The 20874-nt window shown below is 49.7% G+C and overlaps 1 protein-coding gene across 3 annotated transcripts in view; it reads right to left on the minus strand.

Moving 5' to 3' along the window:
* Nucleotides 1–20874, minus strand: part of ZNF423 (zinc finger protein 423) — a 364614-nt gene that overhangs the window by 323567 nt on the left and 20173 nt on the right. The window contains exon 2 of one of the 3 annotated variants that reach the window (XM_055364250.2): nucleotides 7684–7752. The exons of the other annotated variants lie outside the window; for them this stretch is intronic. Within the exon in view, the coding sequence (XP_055220225.1) occupies nucleotides 7684–7752 (69 nt within the window). The remainder of the gene's footprint in view (nucleotides 1–7683; nucleotides 7753–20874) is intronic. 3 annotated transcript variants of the gene reach the window in all.

The following is a 20874-nucleotide window of genomic DNA, read 5'->3' on the forward strand; positions in this document are numbered from 1 at the left end:
GTCCTAGAATGCCACCTCCCAAGCCACCTCGGGGAGGGCAGCCTGCTGGTTAGGGCCTCAGGGTCTGGGATGAAACCAACCAGGCTCACAGCGGGGCTCTGCCGCTCATCAGCTGTGTGAACTTCAGCAAGTTACTCAGACTCTCAGAACTTGAGTTTCTTATCAGTAAAATGGGTCAAAGAGGGCCTACCTTAGTGGGAGAATAGGCTGCTCAGTAAATTTGGCCATTCTTATTAATAACACTATTATTATCCCTTTCCTGCCCTGATACCCCCAGCTGCTCCACCAAAACGAACCAAAAAAAGCAGCCCCTTAAGCAGCAGCTGCACAAAGATCTTGATATGGGGTCCGGACAGGAAGTTATCTGGGAGTTCCCTAACTTTCCATGAGAAATCTAAGGCACAGACCTCATTCACAAGGGAAGTAGGGGGCCTGGCACCTGCTTCTGCTTCATCAGGCACAGTGGGGAACTGTCAACTCAGTCTAGTGCCCCACTGGACAGATGGGAAAGCTGAGGCACAGGGAAGTGGTATGACGGGTGCCAAGTCACACAGCAAACAGGAGGCAGGGCTGGTCCAGGAGCTCCAGGCAGACTCTGGCAGGGCAGCACCGCCCAGCTCTTTTAATCCTCGGAGTACTGGCAACCTTGAGGCCTTCAGGGCCAGCCAGGTAACATTAAAGGGTAAGGAGGGCTTGATGCGCACAACAGGGAGTCATAGGTACGAGGAACAGAGCACGCAGGCTTGGGTATAAGCAGGCAGCACCAGCCCATCCTCACTGTATGGGAACTTGATCTCCTGATTGCTTTGAAGAACAGCTAGAAATCTGGATTTTTGTGCATACTTTCCTGAATTTTAAGTGTTACATTCTAATTCCAAACAAAAAAATATATATATATATATATATTTTTTTTTTTTTTTTGAGACAAAGTCTCACTCTGTTGCCCAGGCTGGAGTGCAGTGGTACAATCTCAGCTCACCCCAAACTTCACCTCCCAGGCTCAGGCGATTCTCCTTCCTCAGCCTCCTGGGTAGCTGGAATTACAAGCGCCCGCCACTACGCCGGGCTAATTTTTGTATTTTTAGTGGAGGCAGGATTTCACCATGTTGGCCAGGCTGGTCTTGAACTCCTGGGCTCCCGCGATCCACCTGCTTTGGCTTCCCAAAGTGCTGGGATTGCAGGCGTGAGCCACTGTGCCTAGCCAAAAACAAATTTTAATCCTGAGCAGCCAAGAAAACAAAATGATCCTGACACTGGATGCGCTCCTCGGGTTCCCAGACTGCAACCTTCCCCCAGGATTTCAAAGTAGGTCCTGAGTATTTTTGTTTGTTTGTTTTGTCATGGAGCTAAAATGACATGAGAGGTGCTTGGAAAGTATTTTTCCCTATAAAGCAATGTCTTGCCCAGGTGACTAAAATTCCACCATTAGCTACTAATTCCTTTTAGTCAAACAGTGCTCTCCTTGGATATTCTTTTAAAAAGAAGATTCAGGCAGGATGCAGTGGTTCATGCCTGTAATCCCAACATTCTGGAAGACTGAGGAAGGAGGATTGCCTGAGCCCAGGAGTTGCCAGCCTAAGCAACATAGTGAGGCCCCATCTCTACTAAAAATTTAAAAATGAGCCAGGCATGGTGGCATGCACCTGTAGTCCCAGCTACTGGGGAGGCTGAGGTGGGAGGACTGCTTGAGCCCAGGAGGTTGAGGCTGCAGTGAGTTATAATCATGCCACTGCACTCCAGCCTGGGTGACAGAGCGAGACCCTGTCTCAAAAAAAAGGAAGATTCCAAAGGGTTTATTGTAAATGTCTTAGTCTAGAGGAGAGGCCTAAACAATGCTTCAGTCCTGGAAAAACAAAGTAATAATAATAACAATAACGGTAGCAATAACTAACCTATACTGAGCAATCAGTATGCTCAAGGCACCATCCAAGTACTGAGGACACAGTTGACTGCAAAGGCTTTTGAGAGGGTGAAGAAAAGCATGTGTCTATTTCAGATAAGAAGCTGCTAATATCTCCCCAAAATACCACTCCCAAGGCTGAGATCAGACACTTGGTGTCTTTCCAGCATAGAAGCATCGCCACATTTGCCATCTCGAAATAAGTCTGGCATCTTCCATGGACAAAACTTTTGGCTGTCAAGTAGCTGGGGCACGCCTGAGGCTCTGGCCACCTGACGTCCTGGAGGGAGGGCCTTGCACGGAGTCCTAGTGGCGGAGAGGGGAGAGCAGGGGGAGGCAGGGGAAAGTTTACCTCGACACTTTTCCCTAAAATGCTGATCTTAAGTCTAGACAACAGAAAAGATGCTGCTAAAATTACTATGAAGTCTTTCCCCAAAAGGCATTTGGTTACATCTGATTTTAACGTGCACTTGCAGAAGTCCACTCTCTGGGCCCATCCTGGGCTTCCAGATGAGGGTCTGGAAAGGGCCCCTGAGATTATAAACCCAATAAAAGAGACGCAGAGGCCTGGGGAGGACTTTCCAGGAAGGAAATGCAGAGCAGCAACAGGAACACAGGTCCCATCAGACCAGGGTGCAGGTCCAGAGCTACACAGACCGCCTGATACCGCCTTAGCCTGACTGAGGACAGCTGGGGAGAGTGGTGCTGGGCAGGAGGTGCTCAGGCAGAGCTGAGACCCTGAAGGTAGGAGAAATGGGGACAGTGCAGTTAGAGAACAAAGAAAACTCAGTAAGAAGACCACCATGTCACTTATCCCAGGGTTTCTGTTGTGCACATGCATGCTTTGTCCATGCAGTTTGAGTCCATCCATCTTTTGACCCTACTAGATAAGTGTATGGCAAGGTGTGGTTAGCTCCATTTTATCAATGAAGAAAATACGAGGCCCAGAGAGGTTAAGACACCATTTCAGGATCACACAGCTGCAGTACCAGGCCTCCTACCCGCCAGTTCACAAATGCTCCATCTCTTCGCTCCAACATTCTGACCTTTTTTGAGTTCATCAACTGTGCCAAGCCCTCCCCACTGCTGGGCATGGTGAGCTGTATTCCATCACCACCAAAGGCCCATCCAGTGCCAGGCCTGCCATGGTCACCTCACTACTCATGTCTCAGTCACAGCTCATCAGTCCTTTTTCTCAGAAGGCTTCTGTGCAATTGAAATCTAATTCCCCTACTCCTTGATGCACCGCCCCCCAGAATGGATCGCATGATAGCATCACACCCACACCTACCTTTCCTAGAGCAAAGCCATATAAAAATACCTGGAGGGATTGCTGAAACTCAGATGCCTGGGCTCCCACAGAGATTCTGACTCTGCAGAACCTGGGTAGGGCCCGGGGATCTGCATGGCTACCAAGTTCCCAGGTGAGGCTGACCCCATGCTATCCAATACAGTCACTACTACCCTCATGTGAGTATTCAAATAAAAATTAACCAAAAGTAAATCAAACTGGGCATGGTGGTGCATGCATATAGTCCCAGCTACTCGGGAGGCTGAGGCAGCAGGATCACTGGAGCCCAGGAGTTCAAGTCTATAGTGCGCTGTGACTGCACCTGTGTATAGACACTGCACTCCAGCCTGGGCAACACAGAGAGACCCCATGTCTAAAAATAAATAAAAAAGAACTGGGTGCAGTGGCCCTCACCTGTAATCCCAGCTACTCTGGAGGCTGATGTGGGAGGATCCCTTGAGGCTAAGAGTTCAAGACCTACCTGGGCAAAATAGAGAGATCTCATCTCTTAAAATATAAAGATAAATTAGCTGAGTGTGATGGTGAACGCCTGTAGTCCCAGCTACTCCAGAGGCTGAGATGAGAGGATCACTTGAGCCCAGGAGTTCAAAACTACAATGAGCTGTAACCATGCCACTGTACTCCAGCTTGGGCAACAGGGCAAGACCCTGTCTCTAAAAAAATAATAATAATAAATACATATTGTTAAAATAAATATTTTTAATTTTTTAAATTAAATCAAATTTAAAATGGCAGCTCTGGCCAGGTGCGGTGGCTCATGCCTGTAATCCCAGCACTTTGGGAGGCTGAGGCGGGTGGATCACGAGGTCAAGAGATAGAGACCATCCTGGCCAAACGGTGAAACCCCGTCTCTACTAAAAATACAAAAAAATTAGCTGGGCATGGTAGTGGGTGCCTGTAGTCCCAGCTACTCGGGAGGCTGAGGCAGGAGAATGGTGTGAACCCGGGAGGCCGAGCTTGCAGTGAGCAGAGATCGTGCCACTGCACTCCAGCCTGGGTGACAGAGTGAGACTCCGTCTCAAAAAAAAAAAAAAAAAAAAAAAAAAAAAAAAATGGCAGTTCCTCAGTCCCACTAGCCAGGTTTCAAATGCTCAAAACCCATACGTGGCTAGTGGCTACCATATTAGACAGTACAGATATAGAACATTTCCATCTGTGCCAAAAGGTCTATTGGACAGCACTGGTCTAGACTCTAGAGCACATGTTACTGTTAGTAATCATAGGCTCATCCATGAGTATCCTTTTTTTTGAGACAGAATCTCACTCTGTCACCCAGGCTGGAGTGCAGTGATGTGATCTCGGCTCACTGCAACCTCCGCCTCCTAGGTTCAAGCGAGCGATTCTCCCTGCCTCAGCCTCCCAAGTAGCTGGGATTACAGGCACCCACCACTTTGCCTGGCTAATTTTTGTATTTTTAGTAGAGACAGTGTTTCACCATGTTGGCCGGGCTGGTCTCAAACTCCTGACCTCAGCTGATTCACCCGCCTTGGCCTCCCAAAGTGCTAGATTACAGGAATGAGCCCATCCATGAGTATCTGATTACAGATGGTCCCTGACTTAAAATGTTTAGACATGCAATGGTTCAACCTCACAATGGTATGAAAGCAACACACATTTAGTAGAAACTGTACTTCAGTACGGTACTCAATAAATTACACGAGATATTCTTCCCTTTATTATAAAATAGGCTTTGTGTTAGATTAGTTTGCCCAACTGTAGGCTAATGTAAGTGTTCCAAGTATGTTAAGATAAGCTCACTAAGCCCTGATGTTTGTAGGTTAGGAGTATTATTAAAGGTATATTTGTTGAATAGGTGGATGGAAGGATGGATGGATGGATGGATGGATGGATGGATGGATGGATGGATGGATGGACAGATGGATGGGTGGATGGATGAATGGATGGACGGATGGATGGACAGACGGACGGACGGACAGACAGATGAATGGAAGGATGGACAGTGAGCTGAATGGCAAGAACTCCGAAAGGGGCAGAGACTCCCAGTGGCCTAACTCCTCTTGAAGGCAGACCCCCTACCTCCCTTGATTGTCCTGCTAGAGCATGAACCCTCTGCTTAATCCCATAGCCCCTGCCCCAAAATATGAGCAGCAGAGGAATATCCGCTAGGCCTTGGATAACCATGCCCTGCTTAACCAAGAGGAAGCTCTGCTGGAAAAGAAAGTCAATTCTAAAATGCCTTTACTATTTTCAGTTCTTGGATACCTAGCAAACAAGAGCTGACAATCTGACTTTAATAGCTCCAGTTCTGAGTGTCTTAAAGACATTTCTTTCCAACTAAGTAACCCAAATAAATTTAGCTACATTTTTTTAATAAGGAGAAATAATTAAAGAACAGATGGTGTTGCTTACTTTGAAATTTTTGCTCTAAAATAGATTTTGTGTGCACCTTGGTTGGAGTTCAACTCTCCCCCTCCCCCTTGCATTCGTGTGTCAGGAAAGGAGATCAGTTCACTAATTACCTGGCTGTCTTTTCCCTACAAGATCCCAATTTAAGAATCTCGTTTCATTCTAAGAAAATTAATTCAAAATGCCAAATAATTTAAAAATGTATTAAGATTCCCCTTAGACTAGAAAGCAAAAAGGAGCTTTCATTTGTCTGTTAAAAATCACCTTGGGTAGTAGATTGAAGTTTAGCTCCTAAGACTTGATCCCCACAATTGGGCTTTTGGCAAAAGCTATGGGTTCCATATGTCCACAAAATGTTTCATTTAAAATATATGTGCTTTTAAATTGGTCTCTGACCATTTCTATGCCACAGTCTCTAACTGCTCCACGCATTTTCCCAACCCTTGGAGCCTTGTTCGCCTCGGAAGCTAGACTCTTTTATTTGCATTGGAGGTAACCTATTTCCAGTATGCCAAAACCTGTTCACTTTCAAAGCCACTTTTGGAGATTTTATAGCCTGAAATGGAATAAAATTTAAATTTAATAAAATTTGAGACCTGAACAAGAAAAAAAAGAAAAACTGAACGGGTTTAAAAGCCAGCTACCCAGACACGGAGGAAAATATTCTAAGAAAACCCCACGGGGCGGTGGGGCGGGGGCAGGGGCGGGGGGCGATGGGGAGCCAGACCATGGATAGCCTGCCAAATGTCATCTGGGGCTGGCTTTAGAAGAGAACCAGAGCTGGGGAGGCAATGCAATTATTTAAGTCCAGAAAGAAAAATGTTTGCTCCCAAATTTGGCAGTAGATGATTGCCTCTGATTCTTCCCATTTCCAACTGATTCCATGCAAGCTTAAGTGGAGGAAGCTTCAGGCCCAGAAGAACGCACAGGACGAGGGTCCCACACCTGGGCTCGAGGCGTGGTCTGCAAAGTGAAAAGTCCTGCTCTGTGACCAGATCAATGAAGGGTCTCACTCTAAGGCCTTCAGGGGTGGCAAAGCACATTTTTCTTTAAACCACAGGTTGTAACAAGAAGAGATTTCTCTCTTCCTTTGTTTCTCCCTGTCTCTGCCTTTGTCCCTGTCTGGCAGCCCCCTCCTCTGCCCCTGATGCTCTCTTTTTCCCTCCCCCGGTGTGTGCGAAGGCCGAGCCTGGCTGTCACTCAGGCCCTTCTGTGGGCCCAGGGAAGGAGGCCACACGGGGCTCCCCAGGCCTCAGGGTATTTATTACCACCCCCGACAGCCCAGTCCCTCTGCAGCCTCCAAGGCTGTGCTCAAAGGAGGTGAGGTCTGCTGTGCACACCCATGAAAGGGCCTCTGGGGGATGCATTCAATGCCTCCAGTTGGGTCTTCCTCTCTCTCACGGAGAAGGTTCAATCACTTCCACATCCCTATCCTGCTAGAGGAAAGAGCTGGGAAAGCCGAAGATGAGTAAGAAGAAACACTCCAGCAGTCCCTGGTTGGCTGGTGAATTCCAACAGCACGTGGGCAGGATCTCCTGATACAGGAGACTGTGGGAGTATTTGGGCTGAAATGACAACCCGTTTGTCTAAGTCACCCCCGCAGGAATTTTTTTTTTTTTTTTTTCTGAAATGGAGTCTCTCTCTGTTGCCCAGGCTGGAGTGCAGTGGCGTGATTTCAGCTTGCTGTGACCTCCGCCTCCCAAGTTCAAGTGATTCTCATGCCTCAGCCTCCCAAGTAGCTGGGATTACAGGTGCCCACCACCATGCCTGGCTAATTTTTGTGTTTTTAGTAGAGACAGGGAGTCATGATGTTGGCCAAGTTGGTCTCGAACTCCTGACCTCAGGCGATCCACCTGCCTCAACCTCCCAAAATGTTGGGATTACAGGCATGACCCACCACATCCGGCCCCCTGCAGGAATTTTTAAATCCAAGTTAGATGGGGTCAAGATGATGTTGCTCCTTCATCCTCCCCAGGCAAGGCCCCTAGCTGAGTCAGAAGGGATGAGACCCACATTGTCCAAGAGAACTAAGCTCTAGTTCGAGCTCCTTCTGTCTGCCTACTTCCCTTGCCCCACCCCTCAGCCCAAGGCCTCCCCTGCTCACCCCTCTTCTTATGCATCCATGTCTTTCTTCTTTTACAGGGTAAAATCCATCCTTCTCCAGGAAGTTTTCCTGGGGGAATAAATACAAAATTTCTTATTGCAGGCTAGTAAGCATGTGCAATCTCCTGGTGAAATAACACTTGTATGCCCATTTGACAGATGAGCAAACTGAGGCTCAAACTACTTAACGACTTGCCCAGGTAGTCATCTACGCAGCCAGTATTTAACTGCTTTTCCAGATACACAAGTGAATTTTCAAAGCCTCTGGATGGCTGATCCCCTGTCTTGAGCAAGGCCCTTCCCTGGGGTGTGGCCCAGAGGTCAGGATAGGAGGCCCTAAGGCATCCTCACCTTCTCTTCAGACCACCCTGGTGACTAATGACTCTGGGCAAAGCAGAAAGGCCCGAGTGGGGGACAAGGCCTGTGATCGACCTTGAACTTAAGAAGCTCCAAGCTCTCACCAGCAATGCTAATGGGCCAGGAGTAACCTGAGCCAGCCTTTGGATGGAAACTCAAGCCATTATGCCTGGCTGGCCTGCCGGCCGGCTGGCATCACTACCTGGACAGAAGCCTCACTTCTCCATTTCACGGGGCTTCTGTTCAGAGCAACCTTTTCTCTTGCAACAACAAAACAGCTCCCATTTATCAATCACTGACTAAGTGCCAGACACTCTGCTAAGCACTTTACACACATTATCTTGTTTAATCTTCACAGCTGTGCAGAAAAAAAACGAGTGTTAATGCTGCATCACAGGCGAGGAAACTGAGGCTCAGAGAGGATAAGGAAGTTGCTCGAGGGTGCACAGCTAGCTGGTAAGCTCAAAGCTGGTGTCTGAACAGGCCTGTGTTCCTAACCAGAGTCCTATGCTGCCCTTGGAAGGAGATTCTTGCTTGAGATTATGGATAATTTGTTTTAATATTTTTTCAAAATGCTCTGCAACATTCCGAAAGGGAAAGAAAAACGTTATAACTTGTTGGGGGAAAAAAAAAGGAGAAGAAGGAGGCAGGGGAGACAGTAAGAGGAAGGTTGGGTAATCTGCGAAGTTACCGTGATATCTGGTGGGAAAACACACACACACACATACACACTTGCACATGTACACACACCAACAGGCTTCATCTGTCATGTGTCTGGGATTTTGTGTTAAAGGGGCCGGGCACAGTGACTGACACCTGTAATCCCATGGGAAGACAGAGGTAGGAGGATCACTTGAGCTCAGGAGTCCGAGACCAGCCTGGGCAATATAGTGAGACCTCTCTACAAAAAAAATAAAAATTTGGTACACACCTGTAGTCCCAAGCTGCTCAGGAGGCTGTGGGAAGATGGCTTGAGCCCAGAAAGTGGAGATTACAGTGAGCCATATAATGCCACGGCACTCCAGCCTCGATGACAGAGTGATAACATCTCAAAAAAAATTTTTTTTTAATCCAAAAGGGTAGTTTTTCTCATCCAGGGCTTAGATTATTAGTGTCAAAACTGGGGAGGAATGTCCCAAAATAAATTATTCCCTATCATGCTTCTAAGCTACCCAAGAGACTCCTAAGCCCACAGCCAGGCATTGCGTCTCCAGCCAGACACTGCACACGCTTCCTCAGAGTCCTCCCAGCAGTCCCAAAGGCAGAGATTAGAGCCCCCCTGTCACAGGTAGGGACCCTGAGCCTCACAGAGAGTAAGGTACAGGCCCATGGTTCCTCAGGTGACAAGAGACAGAGCCAGGTTTTGAACCCAGGTCAGCCTGCTTCCAAAGCACTTCCACCCTGCTTGCAACTTCCAATCATGCCAATACCAACTTGGGGGTGGGGGAGGTGTGCTGTTGCTAAGTGGTCTCAGGCCAGGAGAGAGAGCTACAGAGATGCTACACAGAGCCTGAGTGGCAGGAGAGTGGCACTCAAATCCTCAGCTCTGGCCAGATTTCAGGAAGGCAGGAGCACTGGGTGGGGAGCCAGGAGACCTGGGCACCACCAGAGCTCCAAGATAAACTTGGGCGAGTCACTTCCCATCTCCAAGCCTTTCTAAGCCTCAAATGCCATTTTCCTGCAGAACAGGAGCGTTTCTGGGTCTCACTCCAGAAGGAAACCTGACCCCTTGCTTTCCCTTCCTGGACCCCGCCTCTCCACCAAATGCCACGCTGCCCAGAAAAGGACGAGATTCCAGAGTGCCCCATAAGCAGAGGCCCTGAGAATCCAATGGGCGGGCACCTCCACCCACCAGCAGCTGCCCTCCTCTCTGATGCAAAAGAAACTCGTGGGCTGGTTTTTAAGACTCGAAATAAAGTTTAAATATTACGTGGAAATTACTAAACAAATCAAATCACTGTTAAGTAGATGTCACAGGCTTCCTCTAGACAATACATTTAATGAAGATTATTGTCCTCCTGGTTATAGTTTTAGATTTGCATTTTATTATCAGAGAACCACTTATGCATTACTCCAGGATTTTCATTAGGTAAATAAATTTTTATGTGGATTTCATTATATTCCCTTGGCTGAAATCCTGATCACTTAACAGCAAGAATGCTGCTCCGACATCCTGTGTGTCAATCAGGATGTAACTGTTTCCTTTGGTTGTTGAAAATTACTTTTTAAAAAATCTGGTGTTGATGGCAAAAGGAAGAGAGATAGGGTCAGAACTCTGGGTAGATTTTGTGTCCAGTTCTTTCACTGAAACATACACACACCCTAAAAAGAAATTTTCTATTTAAAAATAACACATGTAATTTTACATACATGGGATATATAAGCTCCCATTCTCTCTTTCTCTCCATACATATATATAATATATACTTTTTTTTTCCTGGTGTCGCTTTGGCCTCTCAGATGTAAACTGACACAATGGCACCGGGTCTAACAGGACTGAGGTGCAGGTCAGTACCAGAGAAATAAAGTTGAAAGAAACAAGCTTGGAAGAAGCAGGAAGGAAGGCAGTGGGGGAGACATTCCTGGAAAGGCAGCCATCAGCAAGAAAAAAAAAAATCTTTTCTAAGAAGTCTAATATGAAGCAATTAAGCTAATTGGAATCTAGATTGTAGTGGGTGCCTCCGGAAACTTGAGACCAGGGGACTCTCTTGCTGGAAAATCACACCTCAATATCAATGAGCGAGGGCGTGAATGAACGAAGTGGTCAGAAACAGACCATAACATCCACACCTAATCCATCCAGCCCCCTAAGACACAGGCGGTTCCAGGCCCTTTCCTAGGGACCAACAAGGTTTCAGAAGAATGTACTACTAATAAAATTTCTTGCTTATTGAAAAGGGCTGGCCAGGTGTGGTGGCTCACGCCTATAATCCCACTACTTTCGGAGGCCAAGACAGGTGGATCTCTTGACCCCAGGAGTTCGAGACCAGCCTAGGCAACAGTGAAACCTCCATCTCTACAAAAAATACAAAAATTAGCCAGGCGTGGTGGCATGCACCTGTAGTCCCAGCTCCTCAAGAGGCTGAGGCCAGAGGACTGCTTGAGCCTGGGAGGTCGAGGCTTCAGTGAGAGGAGATTGTACCACTGCACTCCAGCCTGAGTGAAAGAGCAAGACCCTGTCTCAAAAAATAAAAAAGAAAGGGCTGTCACATGCCAGGGATGGGCTTTGATGTGCATTATTACATCCGTCTCTGGTCAATCCAGCCCAGAGGACTCAAAGAGAACCTTCCAAGATGCCTTTCTTAAGAGCAAATGAGAGAGGCAAAGCTCTCAATATGGCCGGGGCATGCAGCAGCAGGGGCTACCCAAAATGCAGTTAAGGGGAAGGGGAACAAGTCAGGCTGGATTGCTTCATAGCATCTTCAACCTTAACTCCTGCCCAGAGCCAGGACTCTAATGTTGAGGTCCCAGTCCCTAACCACCTGTGTGATTGGGGAAGCTCATTACCCTCCCTGACCCTGTTCCTTGCCTATGATAATAAGAATAACAGCACCAACCTCATAGAGTTGCTGTGAGAATCGAAAGAACTGAATAGGGACTGCTTATGTCTAGTGCCTGGGACGCAGGAAGGAATCAATACATGTTCACCATTACAGGGAATGTTTTCTACACAGAACTATCAGCCTGAAAGTGAGTCACTTTCCGACAGTTCTTTCCAGCTGTTGATGACTTACCAAAACTACCTGGACTCCAATTCAAAGTTCTTTAAGGACGCAACAAAACCTCCTTAATCTTCGATCCCAAAATTAGTCACCTGTGATACTCAAGTAGGGGTTTGACTAAGCATTTCTCTCTGACCTTTGAAAAGGCCACTGGGGAAGAAAGCAAAGGGAGATGATAAAATGAGGATGCCTGAAAGGTGGGTCCCCGGTGCAACAGTGGTCCTCTTCAGGGGGACATTCCAGAGGGTTTGATTTTCTTCTCTACAGTTTTGTGTAGTATTCTTATCTGCTGCAATTGAGCAAGTATTGCAACATTTTAAGGACTTTACCATTCTGTGAAGGAAAAGATATTAAAAAATATAATTGCCAAGCAGCTCAGAAACATCTTCCGCATAAAATAAAAGAGATACATCTCCCGGCCCAGGTCAGCCATCTGACCTCATCACCCACTTCTCCCGATCACCTGCTCGCTCCAGCCTCCAGCCACAGAGCAGGCCCCCGCCTCATCCCTCCTCAAACACGCCAGACAGTCTTCACCAGTTCCCCCACCCCTCATCCTTCCTTGTCTTCCTGAGCCCTCGTCTCTAACAAACTGTATACATTTCACTTCCTTGTCTGGTTACCAACAACAACAAGCAGAACATCAGCTCCAGGAGGGCAGGGGTTTGGATGTTTCTCACTGCAGCAGCAAGAACCCTACCTAGTCTGGGGCACGACAGACGCTCAGTAATACTTGATTGGATGGAAGAATGAATGAATGAAGAGCTAACTTTTTTTTTTTTTGAGTTGGGGTCTCATTCTATCTCCCAGGCTGGAGTGTAGCGGCTCAATCATAGTTCACTGAAGCCTTGAACTCCTGGGCTCCGGCAATTCTCTCACCTCAGCCTCTCGAGTAGCTGGGACTACAGGCATGTGCCACCACGCCAGGCTAATTTTTGCATTTTTATTTTTTGTAGCAATAGGGTCTATGTTGCCTGGGCTGGTCTCACACTTCAGGCTTCAAACAATCCTACTGCCTCGGCCTCCGGAAAAATTGTTATGTTGCCTTTTTTTTTCAGTGGGGGTAGAGAAAGAGCTATTCCATTCTTTTTCTGGGGTAGAATATCCCCTAACCCTGGGATTATAGGTGTGAGCCACCATGCCCAGTCTGAACGATTAACTTGAAATCACTCTTATGCATTTATTAAAGCAGCCCCAAGAATCTCTTTTTACACACTTTCTTAGTGACCCTAGTACGAACTGCTAAAAGAACTTCCTGGAAGTACAAGTGCAAGCCATTTCGTTGACTCTTCTCCGATTCAGACTTTTCACGAAATTCAGAGTGGCCTCCTGCCCAAAGAGCACCACCAGATGGCCCATCTCCAGGGTCCTGACCCCACATTCCAAATTCAGGCATTTTTCTTGAAGAGCATTTATCACTCAATCAAGCCACCCACCCTGCCAACCCTGAATAACACCACTTACAGGAGGCTCAGCCATCACTGCTTAGAATCTCACTTGTCCTCAAATATCTCCTGTTTATCTTGGTAACAGTCTACATGAATAGTCCGTTTGTTGGAAGAACATAATATTTTCCTTGGCTTTTAGGCAACAGTCTGGCAAATGAGCATTTCCCCATGTAACTTGTGATGGCTTTATGCGAGCAGTTAATTAGAATTACACAGACATGTTTATAGAAGTTTAAATGAAGCATAGTTCGAGTTTGTGAAAATATATATAATTACTCACACCGACACTTCCCACTGAAAAAGAAAAGGCAACATAACATAAGCAAGTTCCCTAAAAGCAACAGCAGGGGTCTAGAAAAGACTCCGCCAGCTTAAACAGCTCCACTTTGAGGGACTTGGGGAGACCGAACCTTGTTGGGGAACCCACAGACCCACCACCAAATGCTTTGCTCATTAGACTCACACTGCAGCCAACAAATTCCCCAAAGAGCCCCTGGGGGGGCGCCATGCTCCAGGCGAGTCCTGTGTGGATCCTTGTACATACACTACAGTCCTGCCCACGCACACGCAGAAAGGCCATAATTTGTCCCACAACCGGCTATGGAGGAGAGGTCTGGAGACCCAGGGAGGCTCTTTCTCTACCCCCAGGGAGAGTGAACAGTATTTTTGGCAGCCTGAGGACTCAAATTAGGGAGGCTTCATGGCAGGCTGGCCTGTGGCCTTCAAGACCCTTTCTAGCCTGGTTCCACTCGCCTCCTGGTCTGATCCCTGCTCCCACTGGGCCCTCATTCACCCTCCAATGTTGCCAACCCAGCCAGAGCAAGCCGTTTTCTCCTCTATCCCCAGTCCCACACCAACAATGCAGCAGCACCCATATCATGTGGCTGTCCCCAGACCCACGTCATCTGAGCCCTGGGGATGGTCAAGCCGGCTATTCCAGGCAGTTACTCAGATTGCTTGTTAAACTTGAAGGAATCACAGCCAACTCTTTCCACCTCTGTGTTGTGTAGAATGACCAACTGGCTCCCAGATCAGCCTTACAATCTGGCATTGGCAATCCTCACAACGGAACTGCTTTCCCAGGAGTGGGCTGGGCTAGATACCCCTGAAATGGAAGGATCCCACTATCTCATGGACAGAGGGAGTCCCCAGCAGTGTAAACGAGCCCTCCTTCTTTGAGCCTGAGAGTTGGAGGTGGCAGTGAGCTATGATCACACCACCGCATTCCAGCCTGAGTGACAAAGTGACACCCTGTCTCTAAATAAAAATGCAAAAATAAAAACTGTCCTGGAGCAAAGTGACCAAACCTGTGCAGAAAGGGTCAGATCCAGATGTCCAGACCAGCATCCATGTTGCCCCCTGGCTTCAGCGGGCACCTACTAGCCGGGAAGGCGGCTGAACTGTGTCCAGACTCCCTTCCTCAGCCCACTCCGCTGCACAGGTCCACCACTGCACGCCCTACCTCCAGATGTGGATTTTTTCACAGAAGTGGCCCTTGGAGAAGCCCTGCCAGCAATCCCAACACTGTCAAGAGAAGTCAGGTCCATGGGCTCATGGAGAAGTTCTTTTTCTTCCTCAAAGAACAAGAAGAAATGTGGGGGCTCCAGTGGAGAGGAGGACAGAAACAGGAAAAAAGAGACAGGAATTCAGGTAAGATGGGGGACAAGCGGCTCCTTCATTCAGTCAATATCTCCTAAATGCCAACTACATGCCAGGTACTGTGAATCCCTTCTCCATCCCACTAACCCTTTCTCCTGAAGCCTAGGGACACAAGAGTGGGCAAGTCAAACCTGGCCCCTGTCCGGGGACAGTCGAGCGGCCACTGAGGAAGGAACTGTAAACAAGTGAATACATCAATAAATTCCTACTGAGAACAACTCACACGACATTAAAAAGAGCAAGAGAGAGACAGTAACAGCAGCGGGCCCACTTTGGGAGAAGGGTCAGGGAAGGCCACGCAGAAGAGGTGACATTGAACCTGAGTCCAGAAGAAGGAGAAGGAGCCAGGCAGGCTAGTACAGAGGAAGAGTCTCAGTCACGGGGAAAGCCATGCAGAGGAAGGAACGGCACAGTCCTAGGACATGAGTTGAGGCCGGGGGACTGATGAGATGTGAGGGAGAGCTCCCATGACATGAGGGAGATGCTCCGGAACCTTGCATGGGAAGAGACAGCCGCTCACACAAGCTCCCCCAGACAGTGCTGGGTGCTCCCCAGCAGCCTTTCCCCCTCCTTCTTTCTTGCTGGCCTAATTCAAATTTTGCTTGAACATCCCCAGATGCACTAACTCCAAAGGGAGCTCCGTATGTTGGCCTGAGATTGGTGCAGGATGTTCAAGGGATGCCGTTGTCAACACAGTGAGATACAAGGGAGGGAACATGGGGACATTTAGGAGAGGTATCTTTCCCCTAAAGACAGGCCTGTGTCAGGGAGCTTCTCTCTCCTGGTCTTTGGACACTGATGTGTCGGGGGGTGATGTCCGGCACCATAGCAGCCATTTCTTCATCATGAGGAGACAAATCCAAGGGCACCAGCCAATGAGTTGAGCAGGACAGAGCATAAAGACAGAAGGCAGCTGGGTCTCTGCTGACAGTACTGAGCTGCTCAGCTAAGTTCTCTGCAGCCACACTCCTCCACACTTCTCATCCTAGGAGATCTCACAGCCCCTTATGCTTGAGCTTTTCTGAACTTGGATTGCACGTCTTGCAGCTCAAAGCATCCCAGGTGATACAATCCTGTGTCAGCCAGCCAGCTCCACCAAAATTGAATTTCTGACCTGACTGCTTGCTCTTCCTCTTTCCAGAAGACCCTGCAGGTTTCTCTGCACCGCTCCCTGCCAAGAGGAGCTCCAACTATCAGAGATGCAACCCTCTCCCCAGGGGAATTTCACAACCTCAGGGTGTGAGGGGGAACACCTGGCCAGAGCCAGAGCAGTGACATGGTCAAAGTACAGCTCATGAAGACTGAGGCAGGGGGAGAAGAGAACAAAGCGTTATGCTTAATGACACCACCCAGAAATAAAGAGTTAAAGAAACCTCAAAGCGCCTGAGTCCATGTTCTACAGTGAAATCTTTCTTTATTCATTTTATCTTTGTAAATCTCTCTTTACTTATTTTATCTTTGCCTTCAAGAACCCTAGGAAATGGGTTCATTTTCCCTACTTTATAATTGGAGAAACAAACCATATAGGGTCAGGGTTAAGAGGGCAGATCAAATCCCAGTATCTCCAATTATTTACCAGGTTTGTGACCTCGGGCAGCTGTATGACCTTGGGCCGCAGAGCCTCAGTTTCCTCACCTATAAAGCGGAACTAATAACTATTAGCTGGAGCTGCTGTGAGAACAGCATGAGACCACCATACAGGGCATGAAACTCCCAGTGACTTCCCAAGGCAGTCCATGATGAAGGCCTGGAAGCACACGGGGATCAACAGGAGCTCTTCTCCCAGGGGACACTTGGGACACCCAGACTACAGGGAAGAGCGCTGCACAGTGAAGAAATTATTGATAAAGTCTGAGCACGGTGGCTCACGCCTGTAATCCCAGCACTTCGGTAGGCCAGGGTGGGCAGATCATCTGAAGTCAGGAGTTCCAGACCAGCCTGGCCAACATGGCGAAACCCCGTCTCTACTAAAAAAAAAAAGTACAAAAAAAATTAGCCAGGCATGGTGGGGCGTGCCTCTAGTCCCAGCTACTGGGGAGGCGGAGGCAGGAGAATCACTTGAACCAAGGAGGCAGAGGTTGCAGTAAGCACTCCAGCCTGGGTGACAGAACAAGACTATCTCAAAAAAAAAAAAAAAAGGAAGGTGTCAGTATTCATCAGTTTCACCTGCTTTCTTTGTTGCTTCTGACTTTTCCTCCTCTAAAGTGGAGGCTCCATAAAGCCACCAAATATCCGAGGGCCCTGGCCATCAAGGCTGTGTCATCTAGGGTGTGGGGCAGGCATCATTCCTTAGCTAGAAATCCAACTCCAGCCCTGATGCTTTGTCAAACCATTCCCTTAATGGACAGGTATTATTCTGGGCCCACTTAACTCCAGTAGATTCCAAAATCGGGCCAAGCCAGCTGACTGAGCTGGGCGGCGATGCTGCCCGAGTCTGAAAAACAGATTCTGAGCTCATGAAATGCCTGTCTTCTGGGGTAGCAGGCCCCAGAGAGATCTGCTGAGGAAAAGGCCAGGAATGTTCTGAGCAAAGACAAGCTCCTGGGAATAAGGGTGTGACCTCGCAAAGCGACTCCCTGTCCATATCTCCACCCCCGCCAATATGGACATCAGGAGAGCTTGAACTCACAGCCACTGGGGCAAAGCCAGAAGGCCCAGGAAGAGCTCCTCAAATAGGCGCTCCTCAAATAGGCAGGTCCTGAGTGGGGCAAGAGGGGGAAGGATACAGCCAAAAGATGCAGGAGCAGTTATGACAGGTCAGAACAGAGCACCCCAGGGGCCAGGTGAATCGCTGACTTCAAGCCTACAGGGCACATGGTGAACAGAGAGGACCCACTGCAAGCAGGACCCTAAATTCCCCAGGGGCCAGGCAGGGACATCAATGAGTGACTTCAGCCAAGGTCTGGACTGTGATGGACAGAAGAGACATGCCCACCTACAGAGGCAGTCACCACCCCCAGCCCCAGGATGGTAGCCAAGCCTGAAACGGGGACCTTGAAGTCCCAGATCTACCCATTGCTTAGGAGACAGAAGCAAGAACTCCGATTTTTTTCTGTGACATCTCCAGATCTCTCAATGTTGATTTCTTTCTCTCAAACACAGCGCAAGCCAATCAAAACACATCTGTGAGCAACACTCAGCCTCCAGCCTCCAGTTCGCAGCCTTCATCTAAAAGGTTGGAAGGGCAACATAAACGAGTGGGCGCTCAGGTGAGCAACCCTCCTCCTCGCCCAGCCTTACCAGGCCTGGCCCCTCATGGGACCCTGATTGGAACTGGGGTCCACGCACAAGCTTGGGGAGGTTTATCCACTTTCACAAGCTCCGCCCAGCAGGCAACACCCAGAGCCCAGGACTCCAGCCAGGGGAACACCACTCCGCAGAGAAAACCCTCAGCACTTGGCTCTTCCTGGAGCCTGAATTTCCTCCCCAAACAGGATGGATTTACGTGCGAGAGCAAAGGCCTACGCATGCGCCCAGCTCCAGACCCCGGTATTTATACAGTTTCATAAACTGCAAGCGATTATTTTGTTTCCTAAGAACAATCACTATGCAAATGAAACCTCCAGCTAATACAAACAGGGCTGTTAAATTCACTTGCCAATGTTTATGAAAAGAAACTCAGCCTGGCCCTAACCAAGCTCGCTAAGAAAATGTTTAATCACAAGACACATTTGAGTGAGGAAATTAGGCAAATAAGAAAAGATGTCCTGACTTCGCTCCCAGAGCCCCCTCCCACCTCCCACCCCCTCCTTTATTCGGCAAGACAATGATGGTGAAATGAAAAGGTTCCCAGAGGACGGACAGATGTCAAGGCTTAAGAAGGAAAAGACAGAAAATGCAGAGATTAGGGAAGCACTGGTTCCCAAATTTCAACAGCCCCCTCAGGACCTTCCCACTGTATATGTTATACTTGTTTTTCGGGGATTTCGTGGGAAGGGAGGAGGGGAGCATGTGCAGGGGTGCAGCAGGCCTGGGTGGGCAGGGAGGGCAGGGAGGGCAGGTGGAAACTCCAGGCCGCTCCTGGATCCTGGCTCTTGCACTTGGCTCCTGTACTCGGTCAGGCCACTGGACCACAGAACTGGAACTCAGGATGGAGCGAGTTCCCAGCTGGGGCGGGCAGCGGCCTTGGCTTCGCACAGCCTGTCACAGGGCAGGCGGCAGGCTTGGGGACCCAGCCAACACCCGAGCAGGACAGAGTGAAGATCCCAAGTCCTCAGTGGGCTTGGCGGTTGTCCCTGAAGAGTTAACAACCCCAAGGTCAGGATCAATTGGAGGATGTTAGGGCGAAGAAAAATCATCTATCTCATCAGGCTTGCCTGGGCTTAAGGCCCTGCAGTTCCACTACATACAGCCTATATAACCTCAAACAAGTGACTTCCTCTCTCGGTGCCTCAGTTGCCTCATCATGAAAATACAGATTGAGACAGCATGAACACAGTGCTGTGACAATACAGAGACCCTAAATGTAAACAGTCAGCAGCCCTGGGAACACAGGCGTGTTTGATGGAGGTTAGCTATCTGCTCCAAGTCCCCCAGTGCACAGATGAGGCCCAGAGAGGGTTGGTGGAGTTCCCCAAGTCACACAGATCAACAGCAGACAAAGGATTTGACCCCGGCTCCAGCCTCTCCAGCAGAGATTTAGGGGAAGAATGGGTGGAGGCCAGGGCTGGGCCCTGCCCTGCGTCCCCTCTGGGAAGCACGCTCGCCAAGGAGGCGGTGGTAGGAGGGACCTCTGGAGCCACTGCTCCCTGGGGCTGGGGGAAACCGGAGCCTGGTCCTGGCAGGGCTTCCCAGGGGCCTGGGCAGGGGCAGCTGTCCAGAACTGTCTGTCCACGGAGGGGGCAGGGTGGCTGCCACTCGGAGCACGCTGTGTGCCAGTCCCTGGGGCCGGGCCGGCTCAGCCTGCAGGCTCCATCCAGAGCCCGCCCCAGGGGATGCTGGGGGAGAGCGCCAGGATCAGAGCCGCCGGCTGTGCGCTCCCCTCCCCCAGCAACAGGGGACTAAAGTGGGTCAAGGAGGAAGGAGGGGGCCCAGGAGGGCTGGGGGAGGGGCCAAGGAGCTTGAGAAGGCACCCAGGGGGAGGGGACCAGGGGAAGATGCCTGGAAAAGCAAAACCATGTGTGCAGTGCGCCTTGGGGGGCCAGGGCTGAGCGGCAGAGGGGCTGCTGAGGCCTTGGGGGGAGTCTCAGAATCACCTCCGGATTAACACCAGGGTGGCTGAGCCTTGGCTCTTGCCCCAGAAAGTCAGTCCTTCACTTTCTCCCACCCCCTGGCCTTGGGGGGCTCCCTCTTCTCTGAGGCCCTCAGCCTCTTCCAGAGCCCCCACACCCCATGGGCCCCCAGCCAAGGGGTCTGTGAGGAGCACTTTCAATCAGTGCTGGCCCCCTGGCTCAGCCCTGGCCTTGGGCCCAGCTGTCCAGCCGGGAGGTGGGGTCTGAGGAGGGTGGAGAGAAGAATACAGCCAACCCCATCCTGGGCCCAGACTCAGCAGGACTGTGGCGGTGCCAGGCCAAGTCAGGCCTCATCACCGGGAAGAAGGGTGAGCATGGGCCCCACATCCCCCCAGAGGCGTTCCTGGGGGGCCTGGTGCAAAATAAAAGGGAGGAAGGCAGGAAATGGCAAACAGCGATGCCCTCTAGCCAGGAAGGGAAGCCAGGCCACAGGCCCCTCAGAGACAGGGCTGGGGGCCCACAGTCTGCTCCGGGGAGATGCGGGCCAGTGGGCAGCCTCCACCCCTGGCTGGGCCTGACCCAATCATCAGCTTCTCTCCCAGCTCCCCCACCCGGCATGGCCCAAAAAAAAAGGGACACAACCACCCAAGCAACTCGATATGGTCCAGAAACCTCCAGGGTCCCCAGGTTCCAGGAAGCCTGCATAGGAGGTGGTGGCGGGGCAGAGGATGCAGAGGGTCCGGTGCCTGGGAGTAAGGTTTCAGCAGGGAGGGGAAGAGGAGCTGCTGCTCCCGGGTGTTGGTGCCAGTTGACAGGCAGCCGGGAAAACAGTGCC

This window comes from Gorilla gorilla, chromosome 18 (assembly GCF_029281585.2).
Source record: "Gorilla gorilla gorilla isolate KB3781 chromosome 18, NHGRI_mGorGor1-v2.1_pri, whole genome shotgun sequence".
Classification (NCBI taxonomy): domain Eukaryota; kingdom Metazoa; phylum Chordata; class Mammalia; order Primates; family Hominidae; genus Gorilla; species Gorilla gorilla.